Below are 16,667 nucleotides of genomic sequence, written 5' to 3'. Positions count from 1 at the left end.
AGCTTGCATGTGTGTTCTGTCTGATTAATGACGCTTGATATGTAAATTTGCAATTCAGATTCATGATTATGCTGAGGAATTCTGCATGATCTTCTTCAAGGTTAAGGAGAGGAAATGGGTGGAATGTGCTAATAAAGCAAACATTACAAACCTTCTGACTCTGACAGGGAGGATACCACCTAAATCCATACCTAAATCCGTGTTTTCATGTTATCTACACATCTTGCTGTTGTGAGCACACACAAATAACTGCTCTTAATCTTGGGTAAGCTTTGCCTTCACCAGTGACAAGGCTAAAATAAGTTGTCTCACCCACACAGCTGTAACAAAACTCTGCGCCCCCTCCAGGATCTCTCTCTTCAAGTCTTAGCAACAAAGTGAGCAAAAATGCATCAGAGAGTGAAGGCTAACAAAGCAGGTAGACATTTAATACAAGTACAGTGTGTCATGTTCCCTGCAATTTTAGCCACTTATTCTTGGAGGCTTATTTTTCTGTTACTACTACAGATTATTTGGAAACTACTATGAAACTAAATGTAAATGAGTCTACACTTCATGTGAAACAACATAGTGTACTGCCTAGTGTAAGGCAAACAAGATGCATGGGAGATTGTTTCCTTGAGGTTTGGACTATGCTTTGGTATTTCTTAGGTCTCTGTTTTGTTGGCTGCCTGAACTAATAAATTCCACATATGAATCTGTTTCATTTACCTCAGCGTTACAGAATGGTACAGGGGTATAAATCTCAGACCTTTTTTTTATTCAGTTCACTAACGATTACCCAGTTTGTCATAAAATCTCAAGTTTTAACATAATTGCATCATTTTTACACCAATTTATACCAAAATGATGCAATCATGTTAAAACATAAAACATTTTATGACAAACTGGCTAATCCTACCCCCGTTTACTGTTTGGTAACCCCTGTACAATTACTAGTAATTGCTAATAGACTGTAGAAACGCTTAAGTACAATACAATTTAACATTTGAAAACAGAAAATTGCTTTTCTTTGTTTAATATTATTACAATTCATCCTAAGATGCCAGAATCAATGCAGTTGAACATCCACTGTTAGATCACAGTTTCTCTGAAACTATGCAGAGAACAACAATGCTGTAAAAGGTGTGAGTGGCCATCAGAGGAACACACCACAGGTCAGGAATACAGTGCAGAATGTCCTGACTGCTGGCCCAGAGATTTTTGCAGGGTTTTTAAACAGTTCTAATAACTTTATAAAGGTTATGCTTAAAGTCAACTGGTAATGCATAAGCGAATGTTGATTAGCTGTACACAAGGTTGTTGACAAATGCTAGATGCAGATGTCAAAAGTTTCAATAACATATCTAAGTATCTCAACAAATAAGTCTAAATAAACCTCAACAACATTATCATGATCTTATTTAAGATCAGTGTATCACAGCTGATGCGTTTTAACACCCGCAGATTGATAAGACGTCTTAGTCTCTGAGTGTCTTGTTTCCTCTCTGCGCTCTCTCTGTAGGAGAAAAGCCGTATATCTGTGAGATCTGTGGAAAAAGCTTCACCAGCAGGCCCAATATGAAGCGTCACCGGCGCACTCACACCGGCGAGAAGCCCTACCCCTGCGACGTGTGCGGCCAGCGCTTCCGCTTCTCCAACATGCTCAAGGCCCACAAGGAGAAGTGCTTCCGAGTCAGCAACCCTTTAGTCCCTGACGGCAACCCTCTGGGCCTGGACCCTGCGTCTCCCAGCCCGCTGGCTGGCCGATCCATGACTCCTCCTGCTGAAACGCCCAGCCCCCTCTCCCTCCCCCTCCTCCACTCCATCGGGGGGCTTCCCCCTCCCCCCCCTCTCTTTTCCACCGGAAGGGTCAACTCAAACAACAACTAACAGTGTTCGGTAGAATCGCACTGGCTCCATTTACGTTATTCGGAACGTAAGCTGAAGCGGTAGGTCGCTTGACTCTGTACAAGCCATGCAAGTTACATGAGAGATGAAACACTTGGAGAGGGGGTTTCTGACCTGCTGAATGAAGTCGTGAGACATGTAGCAGGTGTTTTTAACAGTGTGTGACACTGTATGATCTTTGATGCTGTGCAAGCGATGACTTTAGCATTCTCATAGAGATATTTTCTATATTGTCAGAAGTAGCTACTCATAATATTCAAAGAAATATGTTCTCATTTCTGTTCATATATACTTGTTTGTAAGAGCTAAGGGAGCTGGCTTCTTGCTGTTCGGGCCTAAGATTGTCTTTACACGGTGAAACTTTCATTCAGCTAGTTTGGTGGAATTCATTAACAGTTGGATGCAACTCAACTCAAAAACATTATTACTCTAGTCAGCAGAATTAATAGCTGAGAATTTTTCACATATCAGATCACTCTGGCTATGTAATATTTGGCATACATTATAATCTTTGGATTATTTTTTAATGCTAAATATAGGGATAAAACATGAATAACTTGGCAGCATAGATTCCAATATAGCAATCTATATTTAGATTGTTTATACAAGTTGCATAATCATTTATTAGCTGATTAAGCATTTTATAGTCTGGTTAAGCTAACTAGTTCCCAGCAAATAAGCAACATTATCCCAAAAAACTTGCGTCCAAAACCACATGTGTACTACTACTAATGGAGATGCACTTATTGGACAGGGGGGCACGACCTAACAGTTTGTGAAAGAATTAGTTAACATTACTTTAAATCATTTTTAAAAAGTGTAATAGTTGAATAGCTATATTAGTAATATAGTAATATCTGTATTTCTACAAATGAGCATGTAAACTTAGTTTCAGCATCTGACTGATACTGTTTATGAACAATTTTATCTGAAAGTGGCATAAGTGCATACATTACAACTTGCCCTCAATATACATACAACTGGTAAATCTATGTAAACACAATTAATTCTATATAATTATAATAATATAACACAAGCTTAAAACTTAAATACGTTATTTTGTGATTAAATGGAAATAAATATAATTACTATAGTAAAAAGATGCTGTGTCAAACAGAGGCATGTTTATATTTATTTGATTTAATCACAAAGTAAAAGAGCAAATATCAGAACAATAAAATGTTTCTACTTGTTATTTTTGTGACATTAGATTATCCATTTATGAAGAATGTCCAGACATGTGCTTCTTCAAATGTATATGAGTGGAGGTAGGAGGTATTTGCTGGTTTAGGTTCAGAGGGATTATAAAAAGTTGTCCAAAAGCATGTTCTGTTTGAAAATGTTTAACTGCCTAAAATATTCATGTTATACATTTTACCCCACACTCAGTTGTGTAGCGTTCTCCCCCACTATTTACTATGGTAGTGTGTGGTTTTGGACGCAGCCAAATTCTTCTTCTTGTTCATGATGTGGTGTTCATTAGATGATTATGTGGCCAGTGTTTTGATTGTTGGGCCTGTTTCAGTTAAAGTTGCAGTTTGGGTTTCTTCTGCGTTTCAAGTGAAATTTTCCCCTTAGCTGAAGCTGTGTGAAGGTTTCACCATGTAAGCCCAGTCTGCAGAAGTTGCAAAGAGGTCACCAGAGGTTTGGGGTTAAGGACTGCGGTACGGAAGCTTGTTTTTCTTTGCTGATGATTATTCTCTGCATTAAGAATGTCCTTGCAGGCGGAGTGATCCTGCCCTTTATGCCTGTGTGGGTGCGCAGATGCTGGGAGCAGACTGGCACAAACCTCGACAGTGTCATAGCAGAGGAGCCACAAATGTGTTCCAGCAGAGGGCGCCATGCGATCAAAGACTTGAGTCGTGAGTTGGAAATGCTGCAGTTATACGTAGGAGCGATAACCAAATCCCCACTTCTATGAACTCTTTACGTATCCCGTTGCCGTAACCAAATCCTGTGTGCTCATATGCCATCATTAGATATAATGCATTCATAATCACTCCTGCACCTTATTTTTGACCATAGATTATATTTATGTTCTATTCTTCATGGTCTTTCTTGAAGGGTTTTGATATGATGGTGTGTGCCAGGCCTGGCTTTGGTGCATTGTGCCCTGTATGAAGTTTTAAGAGCATGTTTTGTGTAATGCCTGTGCTGTGCATAGGTTAGAGGAAGTATGGGAGGTCTAAGACAGCTAAAGCACTTATCAGAATGAATTCTTAATCATTAACAAAAAATGTTAGTAAACTTACTAAATACAAATGTCATTTTTTTAAAAGTAGAAGAGCACTTTATAAATATCGGTCTGTGTATTGGCCATCATTGTGACTGAAAATCAGAGCCCTCATTTACTTTTGTATTAGTGAGAAGGATATACAAGACGTAGCAGAGCAATAGAGCAATATATTCCACTAAGACGTATTGTCATTTGTACATAGATGCTTTGTTCTGTACCTTTAATCACTGATGGTGGTACTCAGTTTCATTCCAGTGACTTTTTTTTTGGATCATTGATCAGATGACGAATCAGTGATCATTGCTAGTGTATTGATATCCCTTAGGCTTAAAAACAGCCAGTACAAACAGTTTATCGTAATTCAGAATGCATACATGTTTTAATTAGCAGCTCATTGATTATTGTAGGTGAAGCAAGCCTTTATGTTCAAGTCTTCATGAAGTTTTGGCCTGCTGTGCACTTTTGACTTTTGTCACGCTGAGATTTTACGCTTTAAAGGTTCACTAAGTTGCATTTCTATTCATCTTAATAATATACATTATAATATTTTTATTTATAGTTTTATTATATCAAAACCTAGAAGAGTCTTACAGATTAAGGGACTGACCCACGTTTATTTAAGTAGAGAAAGATATGAGCAATGATGTCATGCAAAGATATATGCCTTTGATTTCTTTATGCAAATGAGATGAGCAGCACCTAATCAGAATATGGATATGTGGCACAGTAAATACAATATATGGACAAAAGTATCAGGACACTCTTCTTAATCATTGAATTCAGGTTTTGCATTCAGCCCCATTGCCACAGGTTGTTTTTAATCAAGCACCTAGCCAAACAGTCTGCCTTTAGACACATTGGTGAAAGACTGGGTGGTTCTAAAGAGCTCACTGAACTGCAGCATGGTACTGTAATGGGTCAGTTGGTGAAATTTCTTCCCTCCTAGATATTCCACAATCAGTTGTGAGTTCTTTTATTGAATAGTGGAAGCGTTTAGAAGGGGAAGCCAGATCCATATTATTGCCTAGAAATATAGAGTGGGATACAATAAAAGCTCCTGTAGGTGTAATGTGTAGTTGTCCCCATACTTTTGTCCATGTAGTGTATGTGTGACATTACAATACATTCGTTATTCAAGTTTAAAAATATCACTTCACATGCTTGTGTTAAGCATCATGTCCCAAAAATTGTAAGCAGTTGGGGTGTTAAGGGCTTTGGCTGTAATTACCTAATCCATTAACAGGGCACAGTCGTATGCAAAAGTTTGGACACCTCCTGGTCAAATTATTGTTGAGCTTTTAGGTGTAAATAAGTTACACATCTTCTACAGAATACACACAAAAATGTAATGTGACCAGGAGTGTCCAAACTTTTTTTTATTTGACTGATTATAAATAGAACATAAAATACAAATACAAACTCAACTCTAAAGCAAGCATACATAGCTGAACTATTCTTATATTATTAATATTGCATTTTAATGTTTATATTAATATTTATATTGAATATTAATATTTGTAGTCTCCTCCGCATCCCCATGTCCCACATCCATGGCAATTTAATTTTTTTAGTTTTTATCAGAGTCATCATTTCTGTTTAGCTGCCAGTAATTGCTAGTTGTCAGTTACACACTCAGAACTCTCTCTACCTCTGCCTTATGCTTATGGGACATCTTTATGGGTCAGTAGAGCTGAATAATCAGCATAACAAAAATAATTCACATGAAGAAGCAGCTTTCAATGTACTGATGTATATTAAATCCACACTCCATTCAGCTGTCAATCATTCATATATGAAACCTGTCATTTTAACACTGTCAGGATGTGATCCACCTCTCTCGGACCCACATAATCCACCAAACTCCCCTGCATCTACCTCCGAATGGATATAATCAGTGAAAACAGACATATATGTTGGAGTCTTATGTTGGAATATAGTGAATTTTACAGATAAAACTTAGTGGACCTTTAAAGAGTCGCTATAGAGAAGCCATGGAAGGTCTGATTAGAGAAAAGAGATTTTAGAGAGTTTATAGAGATGATATTAAGACTTGCTTGTAGAGCATTAGAGAGGATATTTAACATATACAGAGAAGACTGTAACATTAAACACAGTATAATCCAGTCACATTAACAGGTATTACAAAGTATATAGTCCATATTAAGATATACAGTACAGTATCTATAGTCTGTAAATATGTTGTGTACTTCATGTCATTTACTGTATGGGCCGTTATTTTCTTGTTTACATCGTACTGAGAGTGAGATGAATGTGGTGACGTGTAGTGGAGGGGGTCAGCACTATCGAGAGACTTTGAAAGTTGTGGATAAGCTTTTGTATATGTGATAAGCTCTAAAAGGATTCTTTTCTTTAAAAAAAATAATAGAAAAAAACTAAAGCACCTTAAATTTTATAGTCGCTCACATTGCACGTTAATATGTGCAAACGGTGGCATTTGTGAGAGGATATGTGAGACGTTGTGAATTACTGATTGATACCAAATGGATTTTACCAGTGGTACACTTCTTGTCTTCTTGTTTGACTGAAAGTGGAATTTCACATTTCATCTGTAGATATTTTTCAAGATATCTGCATAATTAAATGGTCATTCAGAGACATATTCTTTGTTTGTTTGTTTTTTAGATTTTCCACTAGTTTACGATAATCAACATTGCATACAAAGCGCAGATGATGTGTATAGGTTCACTGGTGGTTTTGGATATAAAATAAAAAAAGCCTATATTCGTTTGTAGTCCAGTGGTTTCCATCACCAGCACTGTAAAGAAATTCTGGAGTCTGGAAGTCTTCTTTACAGTTTTCTATTTTACAACAAACTCTCTCTGAATGACATAGTTTACAGCTCAAAGGTGCAGCTTATGCAGACATTTTGAAAGATCAGTGGGATTCCTTATTAAAGCCACCATCATGGGTTTTGGAGCAGCATCAGCACTTTTCAAAATTCTAAATTTTACTGATGTCAAAATTCGCTATTTTTTGTGAAAGTAAAAAACTACATTAACTTGCAGTTGTTAAATCATTGTACATGAATAAGTACAATGTAAACACTCTGTAGGAGGACTAAATATGATTAGTATTATGATTACATTGCTACACATTGCAGTTGCAGCACATTTTGCAGTAGGGTGAATTAGCCTAATGTGGGACATTTTTGCATAGGTATTGCTTCCTGTTTGAAGATTTCTCCACCTGAATCTAAGATCTGACATTTGAGACGTCACTTGATTTGGTTCACATGCAGTCACTGCTTGTGTGAACCCATAGTTGTATTGATTATCAATAAAGACCTACACTAAATAAAGCTCAGTTGTCCCATGTTAGTGCAGCTCACCCCATATTTAAATGCACTGGGGAATCAATCATGTCAAAAAGATTATGTCTCGTGTTAAAGATTGGTCTGCATTGTTTTGACCATAATAATTGACTTGGATTGTATGAATACCTTGATTCATCACCTACAGAAACACTTTTTTTTACACATTACACTGTAGAAACATATGCAAATGCATACAAGCTCATGAATCCCTGGTCGTGGCTTTATACAGAGGGTTTTGTTGGGGCAGTGTGCTTTACTGGCTGCAGTTGTGAGAATTCTGACGGTGACTGATATGGAATAGCTTGCGCTCAACCATGCCTAGATTGGCAATATGCATGTTAACTATATTGCAGCGTATGCTCTGGTATTGATTAGTTGAACAATGGAACTTAAGTAAGTCTAAACTATATGTCAGTGGTTTCATAACGAAATCTGTAAGTCTTTTGTAGGCGTAAGCTTTTGTCCCTGCAAATGGCTCAACCAATCAGCAGTCAAATTTGGAATCATTGGAAGGTGTATTGGTGATTAGTTGGGACAAAAGCTTGAAAACACACTTACACTGTGAGGACCATTAGTGTGCTGTAAGTAGGGGTGGGCGATATGCAAAATGTGTAAGTTTGTAGTAAATTTGTATGACAGTAAGTTAACTAACCATCACAATGCACCACAATAGCAGTAATGCCGTAATTAAAAAGAACTGCTGGAAAAAGGCTGAAGAAGCTAATGACACTATGTGTTAGCTATATGAGTTTTGTTACTAATCACTATTCCACTTTGTGTGTTTGCTAGATATTCGGGTATTTATGAATATTACAATTTAAGGAGTATTTTAATACTGCCACCTAAAATGGTTGACTGTGCACATCCCTTTTAGAATTGGCCAGTGTTAAAAATACAGGATTGGTAATATCTAGAAAGTGGTATTTCTGTGTCGTTGTGATCATGAATACATTGTCATATCGCCCAGCCCTAGCAGCCAGCAGGTGTCATTAATGTTCAGACACATCTTGATAGTTGCCCCTCTTTATAACACAGTGTTTGTATTATAAAACGCCTTCCAGTAATGAAAATATACTACTTAGTTCCCAGGTATTCTCCATAGGCCAGCGATGAAGATGACACAGTCCTGCTTCCAGTCTTTAACTTTGCGTTGTTTTGTTACTGTAACCTCAGTACATTTAACTGAGGCTGTGGAGGTTCTGTGAGGCAGGCTGAGGTGGTGCTGTATTGAACATGCCTTAAGCGTTACTAAGAAATGGAGCTGCCACAGTAGTGAATGTGTTCACATGCTAATACGAATCACAGTGGCTTGATAATCGGCGAGATAATGATGCTACTGATCTGTGCACTTTGGTAAGGACTGGGAGGAGGATAAGCAGTGAGAAAAGGACTAATTTGTCAAGTTTTTTAGATACAGATCTTGCAATAATGTCTTGTGCCAGATGAATTTATAAGCCTTTTAATGCTAGACTGAAGCTGAACACTTTAACTTCTGCCACATTCTTTTGTCCTCTGTTTTTGTACAGTGTTTTCAGATTTTCACTTTTTCTTGTTGCACCTTATTCAGCATTATGTTATATACCTATGTGGGATTGGAGTAGATTATTGCTAATTATTGTCTTTCTTTAGTGCCCATTGGTATTGGTACTGTACTGGGTTTAAATGTGTGGGAGGTAATATGTGGGCTGTGGGACACTCAGTATATAACATCATATATAATACAGTATATAACATTATATATATTACAGTACTGTGCAAAAGTCTCTAGGCATCTATGAAAATAATATTTAAACCTGTTCATTTGACCAGTAGTTTATTTGAAGAAAAAACACAAATATTAGAATTAATATAAACAAAAAAAACAATATTGTATTTGTGTGTGTGTGAGTGTTTAAGCGTAACCATTTCCAGCACTCTCCTGGAAGAAGGCCAGTCCTTCATTAAAGTAATTGCTAATGGAACGAAACAAATCCACACAGTGTCTGAAGTTCAGCAACCAACCTGTGTTCTTCTACCTGTGCTCTACTAACTGAAGCCCTTTTTTAAATATGTGTAAAGAAAACGTCAGATTCTGTAGGTGCCCATTCTCCCATCTAGTGTACATCAGACGTTTTTCACTATAGGAAAAGCTCTGTGTAATTTAGGCAAGAGCTGGCGTCTGTGTAGCGCACGCATGAGGTACGGCATGACCCACTGTGAATTCTCAGCGAAATAACCTGCTCTATTCAAACATGGGCTCACTTGGACATTACCTGGACTTTATACTAGGGGGCTGGCAGGATCAGGTCCAGGTCATGTCTGGTACAAATGCTTCTGACGTTTGCCTTCAGACATGCAGCTTCTCCAGGTAATGTCTGGAAACAATCTGTGTTACCGTACATGGGCTGAAATGGGCTTCACATATCAATAACTTTACTTTACTTTAAGACTTTTGCAGAGCACTGTATATCTGAAATCTAGAGGAAACTTTTTACAGACGTTTATAGAGAGTGTTTAACTGCACAGTTGTTTTTTAAAAAATGCACCTTCATTAATAGTCTTAAATTGAAAACATGATTTAGTGCAAAGCTTTTCTTTTTTAAAAGCACTTTATGTGTTGTTGCGGATACGATTTCAAAGAAGGTAAGGTTCTAGCTTATTATAAATAAATCAGATCAGTCCATTTAAATGATCTTTGAAGGGGGGGAGGGGGTTATGCACTTTTTTTGTTTCTCTTTAAAAATCGAGTGGCCAAATTTTAGTTTCTAACTAGTTTCTGTACAATTTTACTATCTGTTTTATCTTAAGTGTGATGGTTTAATCCTATGCTAAGTGAATGGAAATGCACTGTTTAAACTGTGTATTTTTGGAAGCGGATGTGTTTTTCACGTGATGGGTGAAATGGTCCATGATCTCTGTCTTTTTTGTTTGTTGGTTCTCTTTTACTCGTTTGCTGCTAGTTGTGTTACAGTTAGCGTTTTGTGGCCTTCTTAAATTCTTTCTATTGTTCACAAGCTACAATGTGTTAGAAGAACTGTTATGTGACCATGTTTAAGGCAACAGAAAATGTACACTGAAAGAGAGAAAACAGTTTGATCATGTTTGTTTTGAGACGGAAGCCTAAAAGAATTTGCACATACAGGAGATATAAGGTCAAGGAGAACCCACTGACCATGCAAGTACCATGGACCATGTTGCAACCAAATCAAAGACGGAACCCCTTTTTTTTTGTTTTTTCTTCAAACATTTAATATCTAACAATATTACTCTTCCTTCATGTGTATTAAACCCTTCTGGAGTGACTGTTCCTGCATTTTTTCCTTCACTTTTACTATGTAAACCCAGCGTCTTAGTCAAACCCTTGTGTACGAAGAAGAACACACATATGCAGTAGTTCACGTCGGTTTTGTTAACCTAGTAACTAAAACAATACGAAGACGTTAGTGTCTAGAGGTGCTAATAACATTAGACTGTATTTTCTGTCATTTATGGTATCAGTTAGTGTTTACTGTCTGTAACAGAACAAAATAAAACCTTCATTTCAATAGTAAACTAAATTAAACATTATACCAAACCTCACTATGCTTGTTTTTATCAATGGGGGGGGGTCGGATTCATTTTTCATTTGTCTTGTGCATGTATGTCCTTAGGTAAACCCTCCTACAAATGATGCACAGCTGCACATTACACCAATGATTGCACGCAAGTGGTAATAACATATTATAGAATTGGGTTTATTCTACACTTTCACTAAACCACTGATCACATACATGTAAAACATGATTAAAAACATTGAAGCATCGCATGCTTTTCTTAAAGTGGACTTAATGCATGGAATCGCTGCAGGTGTGTTTGCGTATACATCGGTTTACTCTGTGGAATGAGTTTGAAAGTGATTGTTGTGTGTTTTTTTCCGTTGGCCTTCAGTCTGACGAACCAGGAAGACGCATTTGACCACCAAGTGTAAAGTCAAATTGTGACGAAAATCTTTTCGGGATACTAGTCACATAAAGGGACCAGTTGTGAGCTGCATGCATCAGTAGAAAAATGAAAAATGCTGGGGGGTCTCCTGATCATCAGAAGATTAAAGGCTCCATCGCCAGTGATGCCACAGTCATCTGTAGCCAGGAGTCCCAGAGAGTATACGTAAGGTGTCTGTTGCTGCTGATGTAACAGAACTGCCCGTCAGTGTTCTCCTCCAAGCGTGTTGTGTTCCAAAGTTTAACAAGATGTGTTTGGCTCACTTCTTGTGACTTGAAGAAAGCTCTCTCTAGCCTTCACCCTGCCAGCACTGGCAGCATTGTGTGATGGGGAGTCCTAGCTAGTTGGTGGGAATTAGAAATAACTAAACTGGGGAGACAATTTTGTAGAAAAAAAAAGAAAAAAAGAGTGTTCTAAACAGCAGTGTTCTGGTCTGTTCTCACATTTTAGTGAGTCTGAGCGTGTTCAGGCGGACGCCCAAGACTGTGGCACTGGATGCATAGCGGATGTCTCTCAGAATGCCGCTCCATTTTCGCTCCCCTTCATCGTACCTGTGGAGAAGCATGTGATGTGTTCACTGGTTTGCATTTCCTTTTACAGTAGGACTACACAGACACCGTTTAAAGTGTGTGATAAATGGTAACATTATAACAGTATGCTCACAAGCCGATGTCCAACAGAATATATCATTTTGTCCTTGTGCTACACTTATTCATTTTTGTGTTAGTCATAATCAGTCATAATCTATTTTTACATAACCGTCTTTATCACTCAGGTTTGATATTGTGCCTTGAAGGCTCTGTTCTGATTGGCTGCCTTGTATTGTGCCACATTCAGAAAGCAGTCCAGGATGAAAGACATATTTTAACTTTTGAATGGCTGGGACTAAATGGCTGTAGGCTGAATGGCTGGATATATGAGATCACACATATGGGAGAAAAATGGGCTGGTTTCGGCAGTAAATGTTTAAGCATATGTATGAAAATAAGTGATTAATAATTGTTTTCTCATGAAATAGATCATTTAAATAATAATTATTGTGCATTACGTATATTACCAAATTGGTACGTATTGGCCAAATACAGCTGATATATTGATCAGTCAGTGATTTACAATCTCCTTCACTGTGGATAACTGTGGTAAACCTCAGCTTTCACTAGTGGAACTATTAAGACATTTTTTGCCTACACCTAATGGACTTCTTTCTGGTGCCTTTAACCCCTTAATGCAGCAAAGCTTTTCACATATTAAAGTGTATTACTCAGTAGCTACAGGGACTTCTGTACAAACTGGTGGGGCTGTTCTTTGGTTATAGAATTGTGTAATAAAACCATTTAGGTGGATAACTCGGCACCTTACCTCCATATATCGGTCATCTCTCTGGGTGTGATCTCATCACTGTCTTCACTTGGAAACATTGCAAAGCCTCCCACGGCATAGAGAGCATTACCCACTGAGATCAGACTGAGGGAGCTTCTCTCCTGAGGAAACTCCACAAAGTCAGACCACCTAGAAAAAGCATACACGGTCAGATCCACAGTGAAACACAACATTTGTAGGTTTGGATTTTACTATTTTGGGGGCTGTCACAATTTATCAGCTGCATAGTTGAGAGACAATCACTTTCTTGATGAATCAGCTATGATTACTTTTGCATGATTGCATTATTATAGTGCGCACTTTAAATTGTCCTTCTGCTCTGTCTTGCAGTAAGAAACAGATCCTGATATACAATTTTTCTTCCTTTCCTTTTTTTTTATTTTAGGAAGGGTAGGATTTACTTATCTCCCAGTGTAGTCACAGGTCTTACCATATTACACAAAGCTGCCAACCCTGAAAGCTAGCATGTGCTTCCCCTGAATCACATGAAGCACCATCAACCCTTTCTGAACTTCTGCCAACAAAGCTTTACATTACACAGCTTAACCCACGTGAAAGAGAACAATAACTGCTAATTCTGTTATGTGATGGAGGAAAAGAGAGAGTCGTCCTACCAGAGTGAGCGCTAGACCTATTATGCTCTCTCAGACTCACTGCCATAGATGGCTTTGGCATTACCTGCATTCGAACCCACAATTTTAGATGCTGAGCACCTCACATTTAGCTGGCTAGTCCACTAGGTTTTACTCTCTGTACCCAAACAGCGTGTTGTGTTTCATATCACTGACACTGTGTGCCCTTATGTAATGCAGGTTTCCATACCCTTCCTAGTTAAGGTTTTTTTGTTTTTTATTTTTGTATATAAAACTTCCTAGACCAGTTGCCAAAATAATCAGTAATTTGCTCAATTACTTATCTAATCAATACTGACAGCCCAGGCTTAAATGTAGTTTTGTGAACGATGTACTAACTTGTTTGTTGCAATGTCATAAACCTCCACGCTCCCAGTCAGTCCAGTTTCTGTAACACCAGCAGCTGTGTAGATCTTGTCCTTGTGGACAGTTACACCAAACAGTGACCGTGCAGTCTTCAGTGGAGCTAGGTCTTTCCATTCACCTTTCTTTAAGTCATAGGCACACACTCTTTTCAAACACTGTCTACAAGCCAAACAACATGACATGTCAGGATTAACAAGCCATATTATCAAAGAACAGTAATAAACATGGCAAGCTGGCTACATGCTATCACTTACTTGCTGTCCCCTTTGCCTCCTATAACATACACAATGCCATTGTGAGACACGGTTCCATGGCCATATACCGGGTATGGGAGCGGGTCTGAGTCTGCCCATTTGAAAGATCTAGAGCAAAGCAAGCAGAACAAACAAGTAATAAGCACTAGGAGATGCATGTGTCAGTACACATATTGTCTCAGTTCATGTTCATGACTTACTGTCTGTCATAAACCAGGACTGAATCCAAGGTACACTCTCCTTCTTTCATTTCCTTCCCACCGATTACAAAAATGGAGTTTTCTGCTTCACCCATGCCGAAGAGAAAGCGTGGGGAGGGTATAGGGGGCATGCCCAACCAGTCTGAACTCGCAGGGTCAAACTGTAAAGGTTAAGAGGGTCATAAGTAGGTCTGCATTGTTGGACAGTGTATATGTGATAACGTGACAACTTGTGGATCTGTTGAAATAGGCAAAGCAGGTTGATATCAGGTATGGTGGATTAGGGGGACATCTGTTATAAGGCATGAAATGCAAGTTAGGGGGAATGTACCTGTAAAAAGTAAGAGTAGAGCTGTTCTTCTTTACTGTGCTCATTGAAGAAAAGTCCTCCTGCCACAAAGATTTGGTTCTCTTTGGTCACCAGGCTGCAGTGATTTTTTGGTATCTGGGTGGACAGCGATGCCACATAGCAATCATTTCCTGTAGGGTCATAAGCCACGGAGCCTGTGTCGTTAATCATGAATATCAAGTCTCTGAGGAACATGCCAAACCTCATGTTATCATTCAGGATTCCAGGAAGCAGTTCTTCCTGCTCATCTTCCTCCTCTTCTTCTCCATCTTTCTTTCCCTCATCATCTCCCTTCTCACTTTTCTTGCTTTTGGTCTTCTTGACCTCTGGAAGCTTTCCGGCATGGGCGTCTTTAACCAGTTGGAGCTTCCCGGCAATCTTAGGGTTAGATCGAAGCCATTCATGTTGTTCCACGTTTTTAGAAAAGTAGTCCAGAGGGATTAGTCGGAAGCGTATGCAATCCAGCAGATCCGGAAGCTCCTCAAGCCTCTTCTCCCGGTCATGGGCAACCCACTTGATCAGGGCCTCGAACACAGCCTGCTCGGTCTCAATGTTAAGTGTGTCCGAGGCAAGGACGGCTGCCAGCTCGCTAGGGTTGAGCTGCAGGAATTCCTCATCCCTAGAGATCAACTGGAAGCGTTCGCAAGCAAAGTTCCTGGCAGATACAGCCAGCCTTGGGCAGTCTAGCATCAGGCCCAGGCGGAAGATGGCCAGGCAGTTGCTGAGGCTCAGGCGCTTCTGCAAGAAGGATACACAAACAGTGAAAATAGACGGGATCTGGAGCATGTTGGCCAGGGCAAAGATATCTTGCACATTCTGCTCGGTAACGTTGATGCTGGAGGTGTAGAGGTACTTCAGGATCATGCCCATGACTCCAGGCTCAACATCCTCTAGAACAATCTCTCTCTGCTTGCTCTCATCCACGCCGGATTTGAAGAAAGCTCGGAAGTAGGAGCTGCAGGCAGCCAGCACCAGCCTGTGGCAGGGGAACTCCTTATCCTTAATCTTCAATACGCAGTCCACCATGGTGTCATTCTCCAGCAGGTCGCAGAGGCCATCTTGTAGCAGCGTCTGCTGGTACACCCTCGGCTCCTCCATTGGGTCTATAGGCAGAGCCATGTTTGCTCCTCAAGGTGTTGGGCTGTCTCAGAGGAGGTTGTGGCCAGGTTTAGGCTTGTCCTCACTCTAACTATCCCTCTGTCAGTGTTCAGTCGAAGGTTGGGTGCATTCAGTCCTACCCAGTGGATTAGCAGACTTCCTCAGCTGTCCCAACACTTCAGCTGAACTGCAACTGGCCAGGCTATTTATAGATTAGGCCCTTTGCTGGTATATGTGAAATACAACACCAGTCCAGTGCAACAGCTGACACACTGCCCCCTCTATGAGGCTGCAGCTTACCCTGAGTCATACGGACACAGCACCTATAGGTGAGATCATAAGGCTTAATAAAGCTACCCACTGCTCAAGCTGTGAGTCTTTAGGAAGCGATATAGACATAAATAGAACTATTCCTGATTTCATAACTCACTGTTCAAAAGTGTGGAATCAATGTTTTCAAAAATATAAATTATTATTTAATGTCCAAGATCCAAATAAAACTTAACATGTTTTAAAAGATTAGCAGAAAGTTAAGAATGTACACAAGTGATTCTAATATGACAGAGAAAGCTGTAAAAGCTGCATCACATCAATACAAATTGTAATAAGAATAATATTCATGTTTCATATTTCAAAAGTGGTAACCAAATTTTAAGGTAGATCTTTTTATCAAATAGTTTACTTCATATACTATATTTTAAGTGCATTTTTGTGTTCCTGAAATATGTGAAATGAAAACAGAATATTAAAACATTAAAGAAACCTTTTTGTACCATTTGCAAATTGACATATAGGTTTATATATTATTATTAAATTATTAACATGTATAATTATAATTGGACATTATACAATATATAAATAGATTATTTCAATATTATATTATTTATGTAAATAATAATAGTTATTATATATAACTATATATATAACTATATATATAATTATTTTTATATTATTTCATATATAACTTC

At 38.7% G+C, this 16,667-nt stretch overlaps 2 protein-coding genes across 3 annotated transcripts in view; one reads left to right on the top strand and one right to left on the bottom strand.

The window, feature by feature from the left end:
• The window catches only part of zbtb47b (zinc finger and BTB domain containing 47b), a 46,617-nt gene extending 35,599 nt beyond the window's left edge, over positions 1-11,018 (top strand). For both annotated transcript variants that reach the window (XM_072688874.1, XM_072688876.1), the window contains exon 7: positions 1,505-11,018. In XM_072688874.1, the coding sequence (XP_072544975.1) occupies positions 1,505-1,872 (368 nt within the window). In that variant the 3' untranslated portion in view covers positions 1,873-11,018. The remainder of the gene's footprint in view (positions 1-1,504) is intronic.
• A 796-nt stretch (positions 11,019-11,814) lies between these two features.
• Positions 11,815-15,720, bottom strand: klhl40b (kelch-like family member 40b). Its single transcript, XM_072657600.1, has 6 exons — positions 14,584-15,720; positions 14,253-14,413; positions 14,053-14,160; positions 13,772-13,957; positions 12,780-12,929; positions 11,815-11,971 (listed from the first exon to the last, which is right to left on the bottom strand). The coding sequence occupies exons 1-6, from the start codon at positions 15,718-15,720 to the stop codon at positions 11,860-11,862; spliced, it is 1,854 nt and encodes a 617-aa protein (XP_072513701.1). The 3' UTR covers positions 11,815-11,859.
• Positions 15,721-16,667: the final 947 nt, after the last annotated feature.

The sequence above is a fragment of the Salminus brasiliensis genome, chromosome 1 (genome assembly GCF_030463535.1).
Source record: "Salminus brasiliensis chromosome 1, fSalBra1.hap2, whole genome shotgun sequence".
Classification (NCBI taxonomy): Eukaryota; Metazoa; Chordata; class Actinopteri; order Characiformes; family Bryconidae; genus Salminus; species Salminus brasiliensis.
This window is presented reverse-complemented; position numbering and strand designations above follow the sequence as displayed.